The sequence below is a fragment of the Panthera uncia genome, chromosome D1 (genome assembly GCF_023721935.1).
Source record: "Panthera uncia isolate 11264 chromosome D1, Puncia_PCG_1.0, whole genome shotgun sequence".
Classification (NCBI taxonomy): Eukaryota; Metazoa; Chordata; class Mammalia; order Carnivora; family Felidae; genus Panthera; species Panthera uncia.
Genome location: NC_064808.1, coordinates 10,608,292 through 10,632,784, shown reverse-complemented (window position 1 = coordinate 10,632,784; position 24,493 = coordinate 10,608,292). Strand labels below are relative to the sequence as shown.

At 42.2% G+C, this 24,493-nt stretch overlaps 1 protein-coding gene across 1 annotated transcript; it reads right to left on the bottom strand.

Annotated features, from left to right (window-relative positions):
- Window positions 1-7,988: 7,988 nt before the first annotated feature.
- On the bottom strand, window positions 7,989-24,217 carry LOC125911257 (olfactory receptor 5A1-like). Its single transcript, XM_049615049.1, has 2 exons — window positions 24,151-24,217; window positions 7,989-9,006 (listed from the first exon to the last, which is right to left on the bottom strand). Exons 1-2 carry the CDS (start codon window positions 24,215-24,217, stop codon window positions 8,003-8,005), a joined length of 1,071 nt encoding a protein of 356 aa, XP_049471006.1. The 3' UTR covers window positions 7,989-8,002.
- Between the last annotated feature and the right edge of the window lie 276 nt (window positions 24,218-24,493).

The window sequence follows — 24,493 nt, the reverse complement described above, 5'->3', positions numbered from 1 at the left end:
GGGAATATTCTGTCCCATATGGGTCACGGCATGTACATTTGCCTCCTTGTTGTTCCTGCTGCTACTTCCTCTTGCTGCTGGCTTGTTTCTTCGTGTGGTTTGTAACTTATGACTCCTGAACTGCTTTCCCTCTGGGGCTTGCTGAGGGAGGCTAGTTTGCTCTGGCTTGGGAAGGAGTCTCTCCCAGGCGGTTTTCGGTCTGTCTCTGCTGAGGCCTGATACTCCTACTGGACCGGCGTTTAGGTTCATTTCTCGGTTTGCCATCTGTGTGAAGGCAGTCCCCACATTTGTGTGAACACAGGCCCAGGCTTCTGATATCTCTTGGAAGATGGCAAACATCACAACCATTTTCACAGGCAAGCGGGTGGCAGTCTCACAGGTGGTGGCGGAGACAGACTGCATCTCTTGATTCCCAGCACCGCCTCCCCACCCCCTTGAACATTGTGCACCAACCCAGTGGCCTGGATCACCTCCCACAGTCCTTAATGCCCCAGTACCCCTGCTCGGAGGTGGGCTAAGGCAGAAAGCCCCTTAGCCACAGAGCTTCTCCTCCCGCCAACTGCTCTGATTCTGAGTTCTCTTTCTGGCACTCAAATATTTCCCTTTCTTGGTTTTGAACTTGAATCTTTGTGTTTGGAGAAATGTATCTTTGCCTGTGTACCTAAGGGGGGAAGAATGCCACCCAGGTTGACTCAGCTTGGCCAGCCACCTTCTGCCCCGTCGTGTGGCCAGCCACCTTCTGCCCCATCGTGGTTATTGTGAGTGGTTGATTCCCCACAGACAGAGTGGGCGGCCACACGCGAACCGTGGTGTCAGGCCCTGGGAAGCAAACTTGCCTGCTATCACACCCCTCCTCCCTGTGACAGAACTCCTTCACCCAAGTCCTTTCTCCAGAAGGAGCAACGCTGTTTCCCCTGGAAGAGCACAGGGTCCAGGAGTGCCCTGCCTTTCCCTCTCCCTGCACCCCCCCAAAGATGAAGGACGGCTGGTCTCACAAAGTGACCACAACAGAATTTTTGCTTAGAGTGGGGAGAGGGAAGGAGAGCTGGTCACTGCACAAGTAGGATGGAGAGAAGGAAAGATGAGGCGCCCTGGGGTCCAGGGTAGAGAAAGGCCTGAGACCAACTTTACTGGTAGCAGGATGTTAACATCCGGTAGCCATCTCTGCCCCCCTTCCCTTCACTTCCCTTCACTTCCCTTCACCTCCCTGGTGTGTGTGTTTATAAGTTATGTGATTGTGTATGAGTGTGCGTGTGAAAGAGTATTGTGAGTGTGTGTGTATGTGTGAATGTATGTGAGTGTGCGTGTGTGAGTGTATATGTTTGTGTGAGAGCGTGTGAGTGTGTGTGAGTGTGTGTGTGTAAAGAAAAGTGCACAGTCGAGGCACCAGGAGTCAGGAGACTTAAGCTTAAAAATCAGTCTTGTTATCGCCTCTCTTCCTTGGCCTGTCACCTCTTCATTCACAAAGTTCGAGGACTGTATTAAGTTCATGGATTAAAAAAAGTTGTTTTTTTTTTTCTAATGTTAATTCATTTTTGAGAGGCAGAGAGAGACAGAGCACAAGGAGGGGTAGAGAGAGAGAGACACACACACAGAATCTGAAGCAGGCTCCAGGCTCTGAGCTGTCAAAACAGAGCCCAACGTGGGACTCGAACCGACAAACTGTGAGATCATGACTTGAGCTGAAGTCAGACACTCAGCCCACTGAGCTCCCCAGGCGCCCCTTAAATCCACGAATTATAAATATAATATTACCAATGGAAACATACTTTCAAATGCAAGTTTACATGGAAGCTAATATTTAAAACGTACAAGGGGTGCCTGGGTGGCTCAGTGGGTTAAGCATCTGACTTTGGCTCACGTCATGATCTCGCAGTTCATGAGTTTGAGCCCCACATCGGGCTCTGTGCTGACAGTGCAGAGCCTGCTTGGGATTCTCTCTCTCCCTCTCTCTTTCTCTCTCTCTCTGCCACTCCCCTACTTGAGCGTGCTCTCTCTCTCTGTCTCAAAATAAATAAATAAACTTAAAAAAATAATAAAACATGTAAAAAGAAAGAAAGAAAGAAAGAAAGAAAGAAAGAAAGAAAGAAGCTGCCTTGATGGATTGTGGATTGAACAAGGGCCGGGGCCCAGAGCTCAGTGGCTTCATCTCCTCCCCACCTCTTGGAAAAGGCCTGTGCAGGATCCCTGGGATCCCCTGGAACATGGTTTGCAAACAGCCAGGCCACATGTCTCTTCTCCAATTTCTTGCACTGAGGCATTATAATTATGAAAGGAAGGAGGAAAGTGTCCCTGGCCCCGAAATTCCTGCAGCAGAGCTGAAGTGGTGTGATTTCCCTGAAAACAGGACTCAGAGCTGCCAGACCGAAGCCCACACCTCGGTCTCCCTTAGAGCAAGCTTCTACCTCCTGGCTGAGAAGCTGCTGACAGGCAGCTGCCAGCTGTTGTGGAACCACAGGGAAGGGCTGTGGGGCTGGAAAAGGGACGCTTTCACCCTACAGCTGTGAGCCATTAGCAAAGGACTCCACCCGCCCAGAGCTTCAAGTCTTTGTGAAAAGCGGGGAGTGGAATGGGTTAGTCACTGGTAGGTCACTTACAGCTCTCTAAAGGCTTTCTGGGATGTGGCCTGAGTATTAGCATCCTCACAAAAATTTATTGTGCACACAGGGTCAGGCATGCAGACTGTAGTCAAATCAGAAGACAGACATGGAACAGTGATGAAGGGTATGGAAAGGAAGCTTGGAGTGCTAAGAGAACATACTAGCGGGCCTCAACTTGGACTAGGGGGTCAGGGTGGTCCTCCAAGACAGAGAGAGAGATACAGAGAGGCAGAGAGAGACAGAGACAGAGGCAAAACTGGGAGAATGATGGGGAGAAGTCCAGGAGGACGACAGAGTAGGGGGATGGGTGGGACTGGAGCAGAAGTTAGAGAGATCAGCAGCCTATGTGACCAATTCACTTCCAAACACACCAACCTGGTGTGTAAAGCAAACTCTTGGGCATTTTTTTTCTTTTTTTCTTTTTAAATGTTTATTTATTTTTGAGAGAGAGAGAGAGAGAGAGAGAGAGAGAGAGAGCACAAGCAGGGAAGGGACAGAGAGAGAAGGAGACATAGAATCCGAAGCAGGCCCCAGGCTCCGAGCTGTCAGCACAGAGTCTGATGCAGGGCTTGAACTCATGGACCATGAGATCATGACCTGAGCCAAAGTCAGATGTTTGACTGACTCAGCCACCCAGGCGCCCCAACTCTTGGACATTTTTATATTCTCTTTTGCTCCCAAATATTTGAGCAAGCAGTTTGCAAAGATATATAAAATACGCATGGTATTTTATATGCATAAGAGACACAAGTTTGGGATGCAGAGGAGAGCCAGGAATAAGAATAAAAGTGCATGCCAGATGACTTAAATTCTTCCTACAGATGGGTCACAGATTTTGCTCAGAATTTCTTAGCAGCCAAGGTAGCCAGAGTTCATGTTTCCTTGTTCAGTGATACAGTTCACCCTGTTGATAGGGGGAATACAGAAAAATTGTTGCTAGGAAGGTGGTTGTTAGTCTATTTCTTCTAGTGTCCTCCAGTATAAACAATTCATTGTGGGTGGTGATACAATGTTGTCTCTCTTCTTAACTGGCTTAATCCGGGGCTAGATTTTAAAACATCAATCTTCCTCCTTTATTATCCCCTGACCCCAGTGTCTTGATATTGCTCTCAAGACTGTTGTCCCTCCCCTGAGACCACAGCACAGCTGAATATTTCTTTATCTGAACCTAGATGCAAATGCTCTAAGTTGGGAGGGAGCCTCATCACTACTTCTACCTTTGAAAGGCATTACAAATTCATTATTAATTCCATTCTGTTTTTGTTTTAATATTTTAGTTTCTCCCTTGTTTCATGGTCACGTGTGATAATTCCGTTTATAAAACTGTTCCACCTAGAAATCCATTTTTGAAGAATGCTGTTCTAAATGAAGGTCGTCACTCCTGGTATATAACATAAGTGATGATCTTACCAAAACTAGGCCTAACTATTTAACAGAAGTCAGTTCTCCTTTCTTTTTTTGCACTTAAATTATGCGTGACTTGAGAAAATAGTCAGTTTTTGACAGAATTTGTTTTAGTTTTCTGGGCAATGCCAAGCATACATATGAGAAGGTGTATTTTCAATTAATGGTCTTTACTGTCATGTAGATATGTACTTAGGATCTCCCTAACTTGTTAGTGTGTGCCTTTGGGTATGTTACTTGACCTCCTTCCTGAGCCTTACATATTTTATTTCCTGGATAAAAATGGTTAAGACCCCTATCTCATATGTGGTTGTGAGAACTGCTGAGAGTGTGTATAAAGAGTCTTTAGGTAGTATATAGTACATTGTATGTGAATGAAAACAATAAACAATCTTATCCAGTAGGATCATTTTAAGGATTAACAGAATACATATAAAGAGGTTATCAGGTAGGAAAAAAATTAAGTTTTGTTAATATCATCTTTCATCAAGGGTATGAGGAGATAGATGCCCTAGCAGGTTGCTGGCAGGAGCATCACAGCCACTTTAGAGAGAATTTGGCAGTGTCTATTAAAAGTTAAAAATATACAAACCCTTCTATATTAAAAAGGAGCCATGCACTACTAGGTACTTGTCCAAAGGATATAAAAATGCTGATTCAAAGGGGCACATGCACCCTGATGTTTATAGCAGCGCTATCAACAATAGCCCAATTACGGAAAGAGTCCAAATGTTCATCGACCAATGAATGGACAAAGAAGATGTGTGTGTGTGTGTGTGTGTGTGTGTGTGTGTGTGTCTGTGTGTGTGTATGTATATATATATAATGGAATATTACTGGGAGATCAAAAGAATGAAATCTTGCCATTTGCAATAATGTGGATGGAATTAGAGTGTATTATGCTAAGTGAAAGAAGTCAGTCAGAGAAAGACAAATACCATGTGATTTCACTTATATGTGGAATTTAAGAAACAAAACAGATGAACATAGGGAAAGGGAAGGAAAAATAAGACAAAAACCAAAAGGGAGGCAAACCATAAGAGATTCTTAAATACAGAGAACGAACTGAGGGATGCTGGAGGGGAGGTGGATGGATTGGAGGTTGATGGGGGATAAATGGGTGATGGAGGGCACTTTTGGGGATGAGCACTGGGTGTCATATGTAAGAGATTAATCAATGGGTCCTACCCTTGAAGCCAATACTACATTGTATGTTAACTAATTTGAATTTAAATTATATATATATATATATATATATATATACATATATATGTGTGTATATATATATATATATATATATAGTATGTGTGTGTGTATAACATATATATGCACAAACCCTATTAATAGCAATTCAACTTCTCTGTTTCTACCAGAAAAATTGGGTATTAGCACGAAGAGGTATATACAACTCATATATTGCAACACTGTTCGTAATAAACTAGCAAAAACTGGAAACCACCTAAATGCCCATCAATGCACAATAGGTACATAAATTTTGGTGTGACAATTCTATGAAATAATTTAAGACTGAGGTAGAGTTATATGTATAGCATGGAAAGAGCTCCAAGAAATCATGTTGAGTGAAAAAGCAAGCAGGGTATGGAAGGATCATTCAGTACAATACCATTTATGTAAATACACACAGAGCCACATAAAGCGGTATTACATAGGGGTACATATATGAATGTTAACACATAGACAGAAAAACTGTCAATTTACATACCAACATAAACAGTCATTACCTCTTGGGGGGAGCAGGAAGGAATTGAAACTGAGAATTACGGTCAAAGGAGGCATTTTCTTACCCATAGTGTTTTCATTTTTTTTTTTTTTTCAGCAAGGAATTTGTGTGTAAGCTATAGAACTGAAACAGAATTTTAAAAAACTGCTGGGCACAATGCCTGGTGTATAATAAGCATCCGATAAGTGTTAATTCCCTTCCTTTGGCATAAAATCTCAAAATTATCTGCCAAGTGCATTTGAATTTTATTCATTCATTAAATGAATATGTATTAAGCACATAATTTTCCCCAGTTGTGTGAGAGCAGTTTAGACAGAAAGTTAACAACTCAGGGAGAAGACATATAACTAAACAAGGAAAAGTAATAAAGTGTCATAGGTGCTGATAGATGAAATAGAGAATGCTATGGGAACACATTGAAGTAACTCTTAACCTGGTTTGGAGGAGTCAAAGATCAGATCAAGGAACCCTTTACAAATAATCCAAGTGGTCAGAGAATAGATCAAATAGCAGCATGAATTGAAAGAAGGAGCGAAGCAAAGCCAGCTTTGGGGTGCCTGGTTAAATAGTCGACTTCAGCTCAGGTCATGATCTCGCGGTCTGGGAGTTTGAGCCCCGCGTTGGGCTCTGTGCTGACAGCTCAGAGCCTGGAGCCTGCTTCCGATTCTGTGTCTCCCTCTCTCTCTGCCCCTCCCCTGCTTGCTGTCTGTCTCTGTCTCTGTCTCTCTCTCTCAAAAATAATAAACATTAAACAAAAGAAAGAAGGAAAGAAAGAAAGAAAGAAAGAAAGAAAGAAAGAAAGAAAGAGGCAAACTAGTTATAGCCAAAGTTGATATGGCTTAGGGATGGCTGTCATTATTCACCATGACTTATATCCACAACCATTAAAGAAGCAGGACTTCAGAAATCTTTGTCCTTTGCTCAAGAACCATCTTGTAAAATAGGATCACAGGCCATTTAAAATCCACATTTATTTCTGCTGCAAACTCACTGACTTGGCTGTCCTATCTCATGTCCTGGAGTGGGGTTCCTTCTGAGATAATGCATAAAAATGAAAGCAAGGATGTCAGATCTGTGGGACAGGCTGTGGTCAAATTCCAGAGAGATGGGAGACAATATACAAACTCTAGAACACAAAGTGAAAGTAAGTTGGGGATGGGGTGAGGACAGAGAGGAAATATCCATACAGGGCCAAGAGTGAGAACTGTCCAGGGAACAGATGCAGAATTAGAATTTCCAGGGGAAGTCTCTCTTCCCTGATCCTGTTCCTTAAACCAAGTGGTCCCACCCAGTCACTAGGAGGCTTCAGTCACGAAAATGAAGCATATGGGACCCTACTCTCCTTTAGAGTTCCTCACCTAACCTTATGTTTGGTTTTTGCTCACTGTGACTTCCCAACTTTGGATCTGCTGATTTGGGCTCCTATTTCTGGCCCAGTGGACTTCATGACCCCACACATGTGACCACTGGTTCATCTCAGACATAGTTTATAGGTACCCTATTTTCTCTTGGCTCTGAACAGTCATTGATAGACACAACTATTTAGGGCTCTCAGGTTCCTAAACCAGAGTCAGACTTCCTGTTCAGTATCAACCATTGGATAGGTACAAATCAAGGGCAAGGGGAACAAAAAATTTGTCCCAAGTAATGAATGGATTGGTATGAGCAGTGTTATATTGTAAAGAGGTCTGTGGTGGATGCTTGTGGTCCTGGAATTATGATCTAACCAGCTCTAAGATATGGCATTCTGGACCCAGCATCTGATGTCATAAAGCTAAAGAATGTCATCCAAAAGCATATTTATTTTCTATTGCAAGTGACCTAAATTGAAACCATATCAGTCCATGACAAGAAAGGTAAAGGGAAGAAAAACCTTTGTTGAGCCTAATTGTGCAACAGACATGTAGGTTGGGGATCTTGCTTGACATAACTTCTTTAATTTATTACTTACATTCTGTAACCCATTTATTATAATGCCTATTTACATATAGCAAAACTTGATTTTTTTAGCAAACTTTTTTTAAGTCTATTTATTTTTGAGAGAGAGAAAGAGTGAGCTTGAGTGGGGGAGAAACAGAGAGAGAGAGAGAGAGAGAGAGAGAGAGAGAGAGAGAATCCCAAGCAGGCTCTGTGCTGACAGAGCCAAATGTGGGGCTTGTACTCACATGATCATGAGATCATGACCTGAGCTGAAACCAAGAGTTGGATGCTTAACCAACTGAGCCACCCAGGTGCCCCAATTTAAGATTTTTTTAACTTAGAGAACCATAAGACACAGAGGGAACATCTGCTTCTTCTGGTTCTTGAGTTTTTTCAATGCATCTTTGATCTCCTTGTTTCGCAAACTGTATATGATGGGATTCAGCATGGGAATCACAGCTCCATAGAGCATGGACACCACCTTCTCTTGGTCCTGTGAGTAGCCAGCACTAGAATGGAGATATGAGAAGAGACCAGAGCCATAGAAGAGAATCACTGTGGTCAGATGAGAGGCACAGGTGTTGAAAGCCTTCATCCGCCCTTGGGTTGAATGGATCTTCATGACAGCAGCAATGATGTAGCAATAGGACACCAGGACAACAAGAGCTGATGTCCCACCAACTGCACACACAACAAGAAAGTTCACTACCTGGCTGAGGAAGGTACTAGAACAAGACAAGTCTAGCAGAGGTGGCAGGTCACAGAAAAAGTGTTTAATGACTCGTGGCCCACAGAAATACAGCTGGAATATGGAGCTTGTTTGGACCAATCCCATAAGGAACCCTCCAGTGTATGCTGTAATGACCATCCCCACACACATGGTGGGTGACATGAAGGCTATGTAGAACAGAGGGGTGGAAATAGCAGCATAGCGGTCATATGCCATGGCCGCCAGGAGACAGCATTCAGTGGCCCCCATGCTGATGAAGAAGAAAAACTGAGTAGCACATCCCACAAAGGAGATGGTCTTCTGCTGCTTGAAGAAGTCACAGAGCATCTTGGGGGTGATGGAGGACGTGTATGAGATGTCAACAAAGGACAAGTTTCCAAGGAAGAAATACATGGGGGAGTGCAGGCATGACTCCATCCTGATCAAGACAACAAGGCCCAGGTTCCAAGTCAGAGTTACAGAATAGATCCCCAGAAACAACACAAAGAGGAAAGCCTGAAGCTCTGGATGCTCTGAAAATCCCAAAAGGATGAAGTCGGTTGTTATGTTGATGTTCCTTCCCATGGCCACGTATCTTCTCTTTGCTGCCTGCAGGCCCCAAAATGAGATTCCTGGGGAGTGAAAATCCAGATGAAGAAACCGCTTTGTTCTGTCACGGAATCATAGACTCCCTGAGTCACAAGAGACGCTGGAAAGCAGGTGTTCTACCTCTTTCCAACATCAAATCCCCCTCTACAGCATTTATTGGGTCTTTTGTGGAGATCATTATCATCCTAATCTGATGCACTGTTCATGCAAAACTGACAGGCCCAGATTAGACTGGCAATTTTGCATTATCTGGATCACCACCTTCATTGTCAATGTCACCACTTTACTGAAGGAAGTTATTAATACAACTTGCACCAAATACTCCTTTTTTTCCCACTTGTTTCCAAGCATTGTGGTTGGATTCTTGGGCCACTCAGATTTATGCTTTTTTCTTTTTTTTAATAAAATAAATATGTCAGAAATTGAAATACCTAGAGAGGCAATTCTGTGTTTCTTATCATCATAGTTTGTTCTGACCAGATTTTATGGGGTCAAGGTGTTTTTTCTCCTTTAATCAGTGGAATGAAGTACATAGAGGTGTAAAACACTGGCATCCCCTCCCCTTTAGAGATTAAAGAAAGGAGTTAAAAATAAAAGTTCAACACTGAATTGCCAGTGTTCATTCTGTACAAATATTATCAACTGATCACAAACGTTGCACCAGGTTTGATAGACCTAACTGTAGATGATGTAAAAAATAATAAAACATTATTATCAGGTTCAAAATGTTCAACATAATATATGGGACAAACAGAAAGCAGATAAACCACAGCACAATGTGATAGGTGTGCCCAAGAGAAGTATTGTATAGTGTCCTGGATGTTGGGCATAGCAGGTGGAAGCTTCTGAGAGATGTGTTGCAACACATGAGGGTTCCAACAGTGAGTATGGGGTTACCAGGATGAAAATCTGGTGTGTGAGGGGGTTGGGTGACAGTTGGTTCAGGAAAAGCATTTGCAAAAGCAGAGGAGAGCATAGTACTTGGGATACTTTAAAAATGTCAGCATGGCAGGAGTGCAGTGTGAACAGGGTTAAGAGAGGATAACAGGAGTCTAGTTTTGAGAGACAGTGAGAGGTGGGAAAATTGTGGAAGATCTTTGAAACTCAAAGCAAAGATGGCAAAACATTTGTTTCATAAATATATGTATATACAACTGCATATGCTAGGTATATAATTGCATATGCTGTATATATAATTGCAAATATGTAATGCATATTCCTATTTAATTTCAACCTTCTTTCCATTTCTGAACTTTTGTTCCACTTTACCCTGCTCTGTTCTTTTGATAGGATGCATCACCTTCTCCCACTGCATAGAATTGATTGGTTGTTGATACTGATTGTCTGTCTCCCTTAGATTGTAAGCTTAGGAAAACCAGGATTTGTAGGAATTTTTGTGTTTTTTGTTCATTGAAATATCCCTAGCACCTACAGCTGTACCTGGCACATAGTGGGTGCTCAATAAATATTTTCTGGGTAAATACCATGCTAAGGGGTTTGACCTTTCTCCCATGGGCAAGAGGGAAAATATGAAAGTTTTGTTTTTGTCTGTTTTTAAAATTTTAATTATTTCTTTGTAAACAGGGAACTAGTTGTCAAATATGTGTTTAACAATATAACAGAGCAGTGTTGCTGTGTGGAAGCAGGTGTGGAAGCTGGATAGGAGTGAAAAGGAACTGAGAAGGGAGACCAGACAGTTGCTTTGAGAGCTGGGAGGAAAGTTATTACTGATTTGAGTGAAGATGGGTACGTTTAGAAGTACTTGCACCCCTGAGATGTAACAGCACCATTCATTGTGCAGTGCAGTGGGGAGAAAGCCCATAAATAGCCACCTATTCCTTGCCCCCTTTTTTCTCACATTCACAGTCACATCAAAGGAATGTGTTAATAAGTTACACCACGATTCTTCCCCATTTCAACCCAGGAGTCTATAGTATACATCGATTACACTTTTAGAGTGTGATAAAAGTGAATTATCAATCATTTTGTATGATTACTACATCAATAACCTGCTTATCTTGACCTGAATTACCTGGAGATAAAGATACAGAAGTAGAGTATATGACATGTGTTAAATGTCTCTATAATAAAAAGTACATATAATGTGTATTATATGAATATATTACACATCATATTTTATATGGATATATATTATATATATATATATATATATATATATATATATATAATAGTTTGCATGGTCTGAGAGCCACCACCACTACTTTGATAGCATTTTTGAAATGACACAGCAGTCCTACATCTGCTACCTTATCTGTGGGCATTAAGCAGGGCTCTGATGTCAGCCAGAGTCCATCTCTAACGCCGTATACCCACCTGCAGGCTGTGCGGTCTTGGGCAAGCCAACACATCACTCTTAAATCTCTTTTCATTTCCCTCAACCGCAAAACCAAGACAATGATAGTACTGACCACTTCACAGATCGTGAGGATTAAAAGAAGTAAGTTACATCAAGTATTGGAGAGAAAAAGAAATAATTCTTATTGCTTGACAAATGATCAGCCCTGTATAAGGATTTGAATCCCAGTCTCTCCATCCCTAATCTAGAGTTTGTTCTCCACTGCACATGCTGCTTAAAGCCAGGTGCACGTACTTGTACACAACAATGGCTACATTAACCATATACCCTTTGCTGGTGTTATTGCCAATAATTTTCAGCAATATATTGACTTAATTCATCACACTGTGTGCTTCCTTTTGTTTGCTGGCTTGTTCTGTCTACAGCCTTAACTATAAAGTCTGGGAAGACATTATAAGCTCAGTGCCCTGTATAGTTCCTGGCACATAGTAAACCTAAAATAATATTTGCTGAATGAGTTCAATCTACAATAATTTGGAAAGGCACATGTTACAGACCAGAAGCTCATTGAGGTTATAACAGCTAAAGCACTTAAGTGACCAAACCAAGCTTTAAATCCCCGGTTCTTTGCACAGCTGCTTCTCTTTCCTGAATGCTGTAAAAGAACTCGAGAAAGGGTCTGAGCAATCCACAGGACCATATTATAGGCATAGCTGCAACAGATATGATCCTTTCCCCATCCTGACTGATTAGACAAGACTGGATATGTGGAATCTGAATTCTGAAAATCACTGTAAAGAGATTTCTTCATGCCCCCACCCCCTGCCGCCGAAGGTCTGCTTGCCTTTTAACAAGGTTAAAGCCACATACCAAGATAAAGTAGAATGAAGCTCTAATGTGGTAACTCCCAAATAAATTATATAACTGAGGTGCAGAGGGTATTTTCAGTTCAGATGACTTTGTAGGGTATGATAAAGAAAACCCAGAAAGATGAACTTGTAGGAAAAGAAATGTGTTTTCTGCTTTCATCACATTTTTCTTCTCATCTGTTGCAGTGTTGACACTTTATAGGTACACAGTAAATATTTGACTGGCTCAATAAAGACTTATAACATATTTACTATAAACTTGCCCTAATTCCAAGATCATTGGATCTGTACTATTTTAAAGATTTTATTTCATTTTATTTTTATTTTTTGAGAGAGACGGGGGAAGGGGCAGAGAGACGGGTGGGGAGAGAAAATCCCAAGCAAGCTCCACACCCAGCACCGAACCCATGTGGGGCTCAATTTCACAACCAAGAGACCATGACCTTAACCTGAAATCAAGAGTCAGATGCTTAATCAACTGAGTCATCCAGGTGCCCCTGGGCCTGTACTATTTTAAATGCTGCATGGAGGTCCAGAAAACTCTGAAGATATACTTAAAATAATAGAAGTAGAAACCATTTAGGCTAGCCTTTTCCCATTATAAATGATAAAACTAAAGCCAAAGAGAGAGATAGTGAAAGTCTGTACAGCTGTTTGACAGGAGAGGTGGAATTAGAACCTATATCTCCTTTTTAAAAATTCATTTATTTTTTATGAATATAATTTATTGTCAAATTGGCTTACATACAACACCTGGTGCTCATCCCAACAAGTGCCCTTCTCAATTCCCATCACCCATTTTCCCTCTCCCCCACTCCCTATCCACCCTTAGTTTGTCCTCTGTATTTAAGAGTCTCTTGTGGTTTGCCTCCCTCCCTCTCTGTATCTATTTTTTCCCCTTCCCTTCCCCCATGGTCTTCTGTTCAGTTTCTCAAGATCCACATATGAGTTAAAACATATGATATCTGTCCTGCTCTGACTGACTTATTACACTCAGCATAATACCTTCCAGTTCCATCCACATTGCTGAAAATAGCAGGATTTAATTCTTTCTCATTGCCAAGTAATATTCCATTGTATATATAAACCACATCTTCTTTATCCATTCATCAGTTGATGGACATTTAGGCTCTTTCCATAATTTGGCTATTGTTGAAAGTGCTGCTATAAACATTGGGGTACATGTGCCCCTATGAATCAGCCCTCCTGTATCCCTTGGATAAATTTCTAGTAGCTATTGCTGGGCCATAGGGCAGTTCTATTTTTAATTTTTTGAGGAACCTCCCCACTGTTTTCCAGTGCAGCTGCACCAGTTTTCATTCCCATTAACAGTGCAAGAGGGTTCCCGTTTCTCTACATCCTCCCCAGCATCTGTTTCCTGAGTTGTTCATTTATATCTCCTTTTCTAGGAGTAGTTCTTTCTGCTTTACATTATTCTAAGTTTTTTAATGTGTATTTATTTTTGAGAGAGATAGAGAGACAGAGTGAGGGTGGGGGAGGGTCAGAGAGAGAGGGAGACACAGAATCTGAAGCAGGCTCTAGGCTCTGAGCTGTCAGCACAGAGCCCGATGTAGGGCTCAAACCACAAACAGCAGAATCATGACCTGAGCCGAAGTTGGACACTTAACCGACTGAGCCACCCAGACACCCCTGCTTTACCTTATTCTAAAACCTGGAAGTCTCATTGGCAACTAGAGAGGATCCAAGGAAACCTGTGATTTGTTTTGATGCAAACACACTTGCACATGCATACACTCATGAGCCTAGAATAACATGAAAAGCACTAGACTGAAAGCTTTTTAAAAAAATGTTAAGCAATATAAGTCAGCCAGAGAAAGACAGATATTACATGATTTCACTCATATACAGAATTTGAGAAATGTAACAGATGATCATAGGGGAAGAGAAGGGAAAATGGGATAAAAACAGAGAGGGAGGCAAATCATAAGAGACTCTTAAATACAGAGAACAAACTGAGGGTGATGGGGGTGGGGAGAATGGGTGGCAGACATTAAGGAGGACACTTGTTGGGATGAGCACTGGGTGTTTTATGTAAGTGATGAATCCCTCAGTTCTAATCCTGAAGCCAAGACTACGCTGTATGTTAACTAACTTGAGAATTAAAAAAAAAAATGTTGATTCAAGTCCTATTCTCCTACCTTTTTGCTGTGTGACCTTGGGAAAAATTATTTGCCATTCTGAGTCTTAATCTTCTTATCTCCTGTCTATATAATAAAAAGAGTGTTTTCTAGTCCACTTTCCTTCCTTTTTTCCACTTGTGAAAAGCAGAACATTTTTCAAAACAAAATTTTCTGCAGAAGTACAGAATGTAAAATAGGTGAAGTCCAGCTCCTCTGGTTAAGGTCGGAGCAGTAGGGAGAGGGGAAGCCAGCATCCTGTCTGATCTATCTCCCCTTCCTTCAAAAGTCTTCCAACACTCCCATTCTGTGATTGTAGAATTCACCATTCCTAAAGAAGGACAAAGGGCAGACTCACCTACAACTTCTTAAACTCTGGGCTTTGGTCAGATGGCTAAGACCAGACGCACAGAACTACGGTGAAAACCCATCTCTGCTAGCACCTGAAGCATTGGTTTTGGTCAAAGAGATCAGTAAAATATGGATGGAGCTACTTTAAATTGGCCACTAAGGGAAGGACTTCACAAGACTTTAAAGGGAGGCCAGTTCTCTCCCAAGTACTGGGTCTCTCTTAGTTGTGGGATTATGACATGTCCCAGGGAGCACCTATTGGAAGGTTGGCTGGGTGGTTGGCCTCAGGGGTAAAGAAGACGCCAGCTTTGGTTGGGTGGAGTTGATTTCCATTGGCCCTACTTTCATCATATTCTTGGTCTCTGGTCTTGTTCCAAAAAGATATCCCCAGAGGCATTGAAAGCCAAGAGTGCCTTTTGGCTTCAAAATAGTGTAACTATTTCAAACAACAGCAATTACCTTTGTAAAGCACTAGATATTTTACAGAAACTTTCCAGTGTAAAAATATCTTTTGGATGACTCCAAGGGTTGGAACCAGGACTAAATGAGTAACAAGAGAGGGAGAGATAGAGAGACAGAGATTATAGGAAAACAATAGGCCAGTCCAAAGGTGGAATGGATGGTCTAGAAAGAGGTAGATTTTCCAGCACTGAAAGTAAGGAGAAAATAGTATACTTGACAGTGGTGGTCTCACCTATATGTAGAATTAAAAATGAACAAACTCATAGAAACAGAGAACAAATTGGGGATTGCCAGAGGTGGGAGGTGGGGGTAAGGGAAATGGGTGAAGGTGTTCAAAAGGTACATACTTCCAGTTATGTGATAAATACCTCCTAGGAATATAATGCATAGCATGGTGACTATAATATTATACTTTATATTTGAAATTTCCTGAGTAGATCTTAAAATTCTCATCACAAAAAAAGACTGTAATGATATGAGGTGATTAATGTTAACTCAACCTACTGTGGTGATCATTTCACCATATATACAAATATACAGTCATTACGTTAAACACCTTAAGCTAATGCAATGTCATATGTCAATTATATCTCAATAAATCTGATAAAAATCTGAAAATAGGCTATCAAAAAAAGAGAGAACAAGAGAGAGTCAGAACTAGTTGACCTTATGGGCTCTGGAAAATTCTAAGATTCTGTGGAGTAAAGAGAATGAGGAAAGAAGACAGGCATATACTATCACTTTGGGTTGTGTGGATTGAACTTTTTGCAAACTTTATTTCATAATATCCCCACAGTAGCTCTGAAAGGAAAGCATTCTTAAATGCATTTTCAGATGACAAAATGGAATTTTGGAGACATGCTTGCCAAAGGTCACAAGACATATTGAGGCAATGCTAGAATTTGTGCTCAGGTTTTCTAGAATCCAAAGTCCATCCTCAGTCCTTACATCCAACTTCATCCCAGAAAGACAAGAAAAATGGATGGCAATAGGAGGGTGGGAATCATCTGATAGACCTCATTTTTATCTATATGCAGGGAGTTTAAAAGTAAATAACCTTTAGTGGTTTGCCTACAGCATGATTTCCCTTGTGTACATTTTGTTTGTGATTTATCAAATACCCAACTTGAAAAGACTTGAATTCTATTTCTGTGTCCTTGGGAGGGACATGCAAGGAAGAGGAGGAAGTGGGCATTGTGCAAACCCACAGGACTTGTGGCTTCCTTCAAGGATTTGTGGGAAATGGTGGCCACACCCTGTTTATGTTGGCAGCTCTGCAGCTTGCATCTAGATGAGAAAAATCTGTAGTTTCCCTTCTCCACACCTAAGTCCCACCCATTTCTCTTCTACCAAGGCCATAGTCCCCCAATGTGAGGCTAAAAAATTTAGACCCCTTCTACAAATTCCCAGCACCTGACCTTATGCCTACTTTCTTGGGGTCTCTCTAAGGCTTGATACGGGGAAAAAGATCACCATTGCCATTGCAGTAGTTTGTATGCAATTAACCTGTTCTAGATGAAAGTAATAAAAATAAAAACAAACACTCCTTATTGCAGATTGATGGGTATAAAGATGGGGTGCTGGAAGACTGATTTTTTAAAAAATTCTTGCCTTTCTCCTTCCCTCCCTCCTCTCCAAGGCAAAACTTCAGAAAGGACTCTCTGACATTTGCAGAATAAAATACTATCAATAGAATCAAGGCTTCCTTTTGTGATGTCTCCACCCCAGCCCCCTTTTGTTAGTGGTTCTAACCTGACTGTTCATCATCAGCCACTGCCCCTCTAACTGGTCTTTCTGCCTTGAGACTCTCTCCATTTTAGTTCTTCCTTCTTAACCTGGAGGCGGACTTCCCTAGAGCACACAGCTAATCATGCTATTCCTTGCTCAAGAATATTCATTAGTTTGTTGTAGTTCTTTAATAGCCTGAGGACATCCAAAGTCCTTGTCCTGATCCTCAGCCCTCACCACTCAGTGACACTTGGTGAATGTGGTATGGAAATCAAAGAGGAGAAACAGGAAAAAAAGGCCATTGGACATAACAAGCAGGAAGGAGGGTGTGATCAACACAGTTTCAATAGAAGCCCATCCATCCCAGATGGGGTACCTGGAGTGAGGACCAGGGAATCTGCATAAAGCCAGGTGCTAAAGAAAGCGAGATATAAGTTTAGTAGTTAAAGAAGAGAAAGAAATGAAAAGTAGGTACAATGGCTAGCAATGTCAAGTGAAACAATCCTCAAGATTGGGGAAACTAGAACAGATTTGGAGACTTGGCCTTTGAAGGAAAGGCCATGGAGAGGGATTCTCTATAGCAGTTGTTCTCAATTGTGGCGGCTCCCCAGATCACAACCAGTTGTTGGGAAGAGCCATAATGTAAGCCTGTGCCAATCGGAAGAGACGAAGGAAGGCTGCATGAGAACACAAAGGTAAGCAGTAATGAGAAAGATGAGGAAGCCAGAATCAGGAAATGAGGGGTTACATGGGAGGAGGCATACAGAAGGCTGAGTCATAGGAGGCTGGTCTTGTCTGCTTTTGTAAATAGTTGTTTTAGCTCATCAAAAATAGCATAGAAGTTTATTTTTCTGGATCCAGGGTAAGTGGAGAAGGTGGTCTCTTGGAATCTATTTTCAGTCTCAGAATAGATCTATAAACCAGCAAGGTGGTATGACCTAGAAAATAGTTGCCCAACCACATATGTCAGGCAGATATGGCCCTCTACAGTGTCTACTGTATATTCTTTAAAGAGAGTCCGATATTTCAGTCCTGTTTGGAGTGATGGGATGGGTAGAGCTTCTTCTAGGAAGCCACATTGCTGTGTATCCCCTGCTGAGTAAGCCCACAGCAGAAGAAGCCCTTCCTAAAGAAGCCTTGCTAAGACCAGAAGCTTTGACAAACATGGAGACTTTGGGGATCATGTATCCAATTAAGTTCTGTTCATTGCAACACTGAGTTGTCCCTTAAAATAGATCTGATAATGATCCAGAGCTGATGTGACTTGGGAAATGTACAACCACCCTGAACTTGCTTTATCTTCGTACTTCTAAGCATTATGTCATTGGGGCTCAATTTCAAACAGAAGAGGCAGCTGTGATTAGAGGCAGGCCATTAGGCTGATGAATGTTTACTGGAGAGGACTATCCAGCTGGATCCCAGATGCTGGGAAAGGCCTTGTTATGAGGCCATAAAAAGCCAGATGAATAGGGGACACTTAAGTCTATGTGAATATTTATGTTTTGGGAAGGCAAGAGAAGAGAGGGGAAGACAGCTATTGATTATCAAGTATCTGTTTATTTCACTGGAATTATTAATTAGTCTTGAAAATCTAAAATTAGTCTTGAAATTCTGTCAGATGTAACAGAAAGGTAGAGGGAAAAACTGAATAGTTTCTCTCTGTGCACTGCCTCTATTATATCTGATTGGTCTCAAGACACCACTCTTCTCAAGGTGATCAACGAATGGGTTTGGGCAATCAGCTACACAAGGCTAGGAATGGCAAGGAATGATATATTCTTCACCCATTTATTGCCTTTCCCGAAGACCAAATATCAAGCTCAATAATGCAAGAAATATTTCTAGATCAACTTCACTTCATTGTGATTATTTCATTCTTCTGCATGTTTCTCAAGTCAACATTTATTAAGCCCTTTACATTTAAGGGCAAACATAAAGATGAACTAAATGGTTTCAAGGTCAATGCCTCTCCAAATTCTCTAGCTTCACACTGTCTTGACCTCTATACCTCCACCAACTTGAAATTCTATGCCACCCCAGTCACATGATTTGGCAGCCTTCTCCCAGACCTCACCATAATGGGAAACTGCTTAATTTCAAAATCTAAAATTCTAAAATTTCCCTTTACCAAAACTTCCTGTTTTTCTCCTGTGCAACTCTCAATCTATTCTTGGTGACTTGCCGCTCCTTAGACCCTCCAAAATTCATGACTCCATCACTCTGGCTCTGAGTCATTCCTACCACCACCCTTCACCACTTTCTTCTCTTTCCAGTACTAGTCCCAGATTTTGTTGCTGATGGGATCAGCTATTTACAGGTGATCTCTAACTCCACAAAGACATTTACTGCACCATGAAATCCTTCCTGAGCCTCTTACTGATTCCCTATCATATACCCCACAGCCATTCCAGGATAACCCTTCTTGATACCCTCACCTAGACAGGATTTCTCCCTAACCTAAACTCTCATGGCTTATACATGTTATTCCTTTGTGGCTTCCATCACTTTCTGACTCAGATAATAGTTATGCATCTAATTGTATAATTTCTCTGAGGATTTTCAGACTTTTAACTTCTTCATCTTTGTGTTCCAGTGCCTGTCATCAAATAGATGCTCCATGACTGTTTCCTGAATTGATACAGGACAAACTTTCTACAAAGGAACTTTTTAAAAAAGATAACAGCTTCATTGGGATATCAATTGCAAAGTTTAGAGGGGGATAGCTTTACAAAGAAGCAAACTAAAACTTGCCATGGGGATACTAGGTTTCTATTGTCTCATAATGAATTAATGCGAATTTAGCAGCTTTGACAATAGACATATTATCTCAACCTCTTTTCTTTTTCTTTTTTTAAATTTTATTTAAATTCAAGTTAGTTAACATACAATGTAGCCTTGGCTACAGAAGTAGAACCCAGTGATTCATCTCTTACTTATGACACCCATTGCTCATCCCAAAAAGTGCCCTCCTTAATGCTCTCACCCATTTAACCCATCCCCCCATCCACCTCCCCTCCAGCAACACACAATTTGTTCTCTGTATTTAAGTCTCTCATGGTTTGCTTCCCTTTGTTTTTATCTTCTTTTTCCTTTGCTTCATACTATCTCAACTTTAAAAAAAATTTTTTTTAATGTTTATTGACTTTTGAGAGAAAGAGAGAGAGATAGAGCAGAAACAGAGAGTGAGGGAGACACAGAATCAGAAGCAGGCTCCAGGCCCCAAGCTGTCATCACAGAGCCCAATGTGGGGCTCGAACCCACAGACAGTGAGATCATGACCTGAGCCAAAGTCAGACGCTTAACCCACTGAGCCACCCAGGTGACCCTATCTCAACTTCTTAGGTCAGAAGTTTGAACATAGTTCAGCTGGGTTCTCTGCTTACTATCTTCCTCCTGAACAGGGTAAGGGAAGGTATTGGGTTATTTAGCTCCACCTATCTCTTTCTGCATCTTATGAAGTAGGGAGGGAGGATATTTAGTGTCCCTTTTGCAGATGAAAAGTGATAGTGTTATGCCCAGAATTTGTGATCCCCAAAGACCACCAGGGAGCTGAGTCCGATGCAAAAGCAAAAGAGCCTTTATTCGAGCTAGCTCGAGCTCGAGCTCAATCCCCTACCTGCACCGATGCAGCGATGCAGCGGTGAGATACCAGGGAGAGAGAGCGAGTTTCAAAAGGACAAAGGTTTTATTGGGGCCTAGGGGCAGTTGGTGAGGTAATGGCTGTGGCCTCACCTGATTGGCTGGGGAAGGGTCGGAGTCCTGTTACGCAGGTCGCTGGGCATGTTTTGACCAGGAAGTTTGAACGGGTGAGCGGGAGGTTACTCAAGGGGTGGAGGCGTGGTCTAGGTGAAGGACACAGAACAAGATGGAGTCGGCCAGCGTAGGCCCGGCGTTAGGCCCGCCCTTTCAATAGGTGGAAGTCACTTGGAAAGAATTTATAGCTTAGTTCAAGGAAGAATTTTCTTACAGTCAGAATTTTCTTATCTTTACTGAAACATTAAAGAGACTGAAAGATTGCTGAGTGCTTGGGATGAAGAGAAGTATCGAAGAGAAATATTCTTATCTCCTGGGCACAACACAGAGGTGGATGTATTCAGCCTCTCCTGGGCATGCATGCCAAGATATTTGAAGGGGTAATCCCAGCTAGAGTGGTAACTACTGGGGGGAAAAAGAGTATCCTATCTGGCCCACTATGGCAGAGGTGCTAACATCCTGTCCCCTTGGGTGATGCTAATAAACACACTAAGTCACCTCAGCAAGTGGAGCTGAGGCTCTGCTTCCTCATTTATTAGCCAAGCTGTCATGAAGACCAAATGTTTGTGGATATTAACTGTGAAGAGTTACACACACTAAAGTTAGTATCATCACTATCACTAGTCAGACCTGCCTACTGCCCTATGTTAACTTCTCAATCACTACAGACTCTTGCAATGGATCTCCCTCTACTGGTTAACGAAGGTCTAAGAAGACTTCACATTGTTAGACTGTGTTTGGTGTCGCGTTGTAATAGACATATCATACATATGTAAGAAATATACTTCATATAATATAAAATTTATTCCAGTTTACTTGCCACTTCATAATCATTGGTTTGTTTGGTCGTCTTCATAGCCATGTAATATATTCCTGGCAATCTATATGTAACTCTAATTGGCACAAGCCATATTTTAATTGCATAAAGAGAAAAATGGCTATTTCAAGAAATCTACGGTGAATCTCTTTATTTCTACTTCTGACCCAAGGAGCTGCCCCCCCTCCTCCTCCATTCTTTAATTGGCTCAGTTCTGTCCCAAGAGCATGGAGCTGTCCAGTATGTCTTGTTGGTGAATGATATATCTGTACCACACCACAGCACAACAGGTGGGGGGATTGCTAGGATCCTGGCAGTAGTAATCAATCATGGTTCTACCAGAGCCTGAGGTCTGAGACTCTGCAGGGCCATGCAGGAATCTAGCATGGTTTTAAGTGTACTGTGTGCCTTAGTTTAAGTGTGCCCTCTTATGTTGAGAAGGAAAGCTGGCAAAAACAGATAAAAAAAAAAAAAAGAGTCAGCTAAATGTCCATAGCTGGATACTCCCCTTGCATACTTTTGGCTTCTGTAATCTTGCTTGTCTCTTGCAGCCCACATAGCACAACCGATAAGTGCCCCCCATTTTTTCCTTGAGCCCCTGCAAACCCACCCACCTGTGCAGCCGATAGAAAGTTTCCAAGTACCCAGAAGCTGGCCAGGCATAAAAGTACGCCACATCAGGGCTTGGGGTTCAGCCTTTGGAGGTAACTCTGCTGGGCCAGCACCGGTGAGAAATAAAGTCTTTTCTGATTCCCCAAGTGTGTGTCACTTGTCTCTTCCTGGGCACCGAGTATTTGCTGTAACAATGTTGATATAAGAAGGGCAGTTTCTTTTGTGTATGGTGACTTAGGAACAGACATGGGTTTGTATTTTACTTTTTTATTTTCTTAGGACCTTTAATTTCCATGGTTCATTTCCTTTTTCATTATTACCAAATCTCTACAGAATACCTGCCACAGACCTTCCCAAGAATGTCACCTTTGGTCCTACACACTTTCCATCTTTGTTCTCTGTTGTTTTTTTAAAAAGCTTTATTGGAGGGGCATTTTGGTGGTTTAGTAGGTTAAGCATCCAGCTTTGGCTCAGGTCATGATCTTGCAGTTCATGAATTCCAGCCCCGCATCAGGATCTGTGCTTACAGCTCAAAGCCTGGAGCCTACTTCGGATTTTGTGTCTCCCTTTCTCTCTGCCCCACCCCCACTCACTCACGTGCTCACTCTCTGTCTCTCAAAAATAAATGAACATTAAAATTTTTTTTTAAATAAAAAGGTTTATTGGAAATTCTGAAGATTTCATTAAAATGGAATCATGTCATATGTGGTCCTTTGTGACTTGCTCTTTCACTTAGCATGATGTTTTCAAGGTTCATCCATGTTGTAGCATGTATCAGTAGTCCATTCTTTTTTATTGTTGGAGAAATGAATAAAGTACTGTGGCAAAGATGGCCAAAGGGACTAAAACAAGCTCTGGTCTTTAGCTTAGAGACCCCTCTCCTGAGTCCTTCTTGCTCTGTTTGCCGAGCGCATGAAAACCCACCACAGATATGGAAGCTGACAACTATAAATAACCCTTTCCACTTGCATTTGGCCCTCAGATCTTTGGAGAAACAGTCTCCTCTGAGCCCACCAATGTTAAATAAGTCTATCCACCAATATCTCTGAATGCTGCTTGGTTTTTCCACCAGCGTTCCAGCCTGGTTCCATAACATATTTGGTTACCTGACTGGGAAACCCAACTGGGCTGGTCCATTGTTGACACCGGTTTGGAAGAATGGCGAGGCAGTGACAGAGTGAGGAATCTCAAAGGAGAAGGCATGCCCTGCCTGAATTTCAGCAGTCTCCTATTCGTCGCCTCAGGTTAGCCCTGCTGCATCGTTCATGCTGGACTCAAAGAGACCTGGTAGGTGAAGACCTGGACCTGACATCAGAACTGGTAAGACTGGGGCCCCAAAGAAGTCAGGCCTGTCCAAAAGGGTGTAAGAGGGACCTGATCACTCCCCAGAGAGCTTAGTGGTCTTACAGGTAGAAAATTTTGCAGGAGGGAATGTAATAGCCTCTCGTGTGTGTGTGTATGTGAACGTGCGGCTAGGATAGTCTTGCCAGTCTAGTTTGAGTTTGTGGCTCCACGGATGGGCGCCCTGAAGGTCCCCAAAATTCTACAGAGTCTGAGTGGGCTCTCCTGTCTCACAATGAAAGGCATATGGTCCAGGGCGTCATCGGATTAGACTCCAATTGCAAGTCACAAAGCTGAGTCTGCTACGGCCAAGCTTCATCTAAAGTTTCCCTCGGGAATGTGACCAATGGAGTATCTGATTGGTCCTCTCATCTGAGGGGATACCCTCCCTTTGTCTGTCTCCATGACACCAAACACGAGAAAAGAATTAATAATGGGATCAAAACAGAGTAAGCCTACGATTTTAGAGGTCATGCTCAAATATTTAAAAAATGGATTTTCAGGTGATTACCAGATGAAAATGACACCCAGGAAGTTAAGGACCTTTTATGAACTAGAATGGCCCATATTCAATGTAGGATGGCCCCCGAAAGGGACATTAGATGCTCAAATAGTGCAGTGGGTTTGGCTGATATTCACTGGGAACCCAGGTCACCCTGGTCAATTTTGATACATTGATTCCTGGCTTGGAATTGCCCAAAATCCTCAGCCTTGGGTGCAATTCATCCATAGCAAGAAGAGTCAGGCAAAGATTTTAGCTACCTTATCTGGAGACTCACCCAGGGAGCCAAAGAAGCAACCCACCACTTCCCTAGTGTTTGCAGGAGACCCGGAGGAAGATCCCATCTTTCCGCCACCTTATGACTCACCAGGCTCCCTCCCCCCTACCCCTGAGCTTGAAACTCCTCCTCATCTGTCTCTCCTTTGGCCCTGGACGTGCTGCCCATCTCTCTTCACTCCCAGACCTGGAGAACCCTCCCCCATCAGGGCTAGAAGCCAGACTGCACCCCAGATCCAGACCTAATGCTCTCCAAATGCCTGTAAGGGAGATGAGAGAGCCTGAAAGGCAGAATAAGGACAGAACAGTCCAGCCCAGCCATTCCATGATGTATTATCAACCTT

Excerpts from the sequence above, each read along its gene's own strand:
- LOC125911257 (XM_049615049.1), bottom strand. The coding sequence starts at position 24,217 with ATGGGATCTTCCTCCGGGTCTCCTGCAAACACTAGGGAAGTGGTGGGT. Across the intron at positions 9,007-24,150 it reads TTGCTTCTTTGGCTCCCTGG|GAATCTCATTTTGGGGCCTG; the intron begins GTGAGTCTCCAG and ends TTCACTCCCCAG.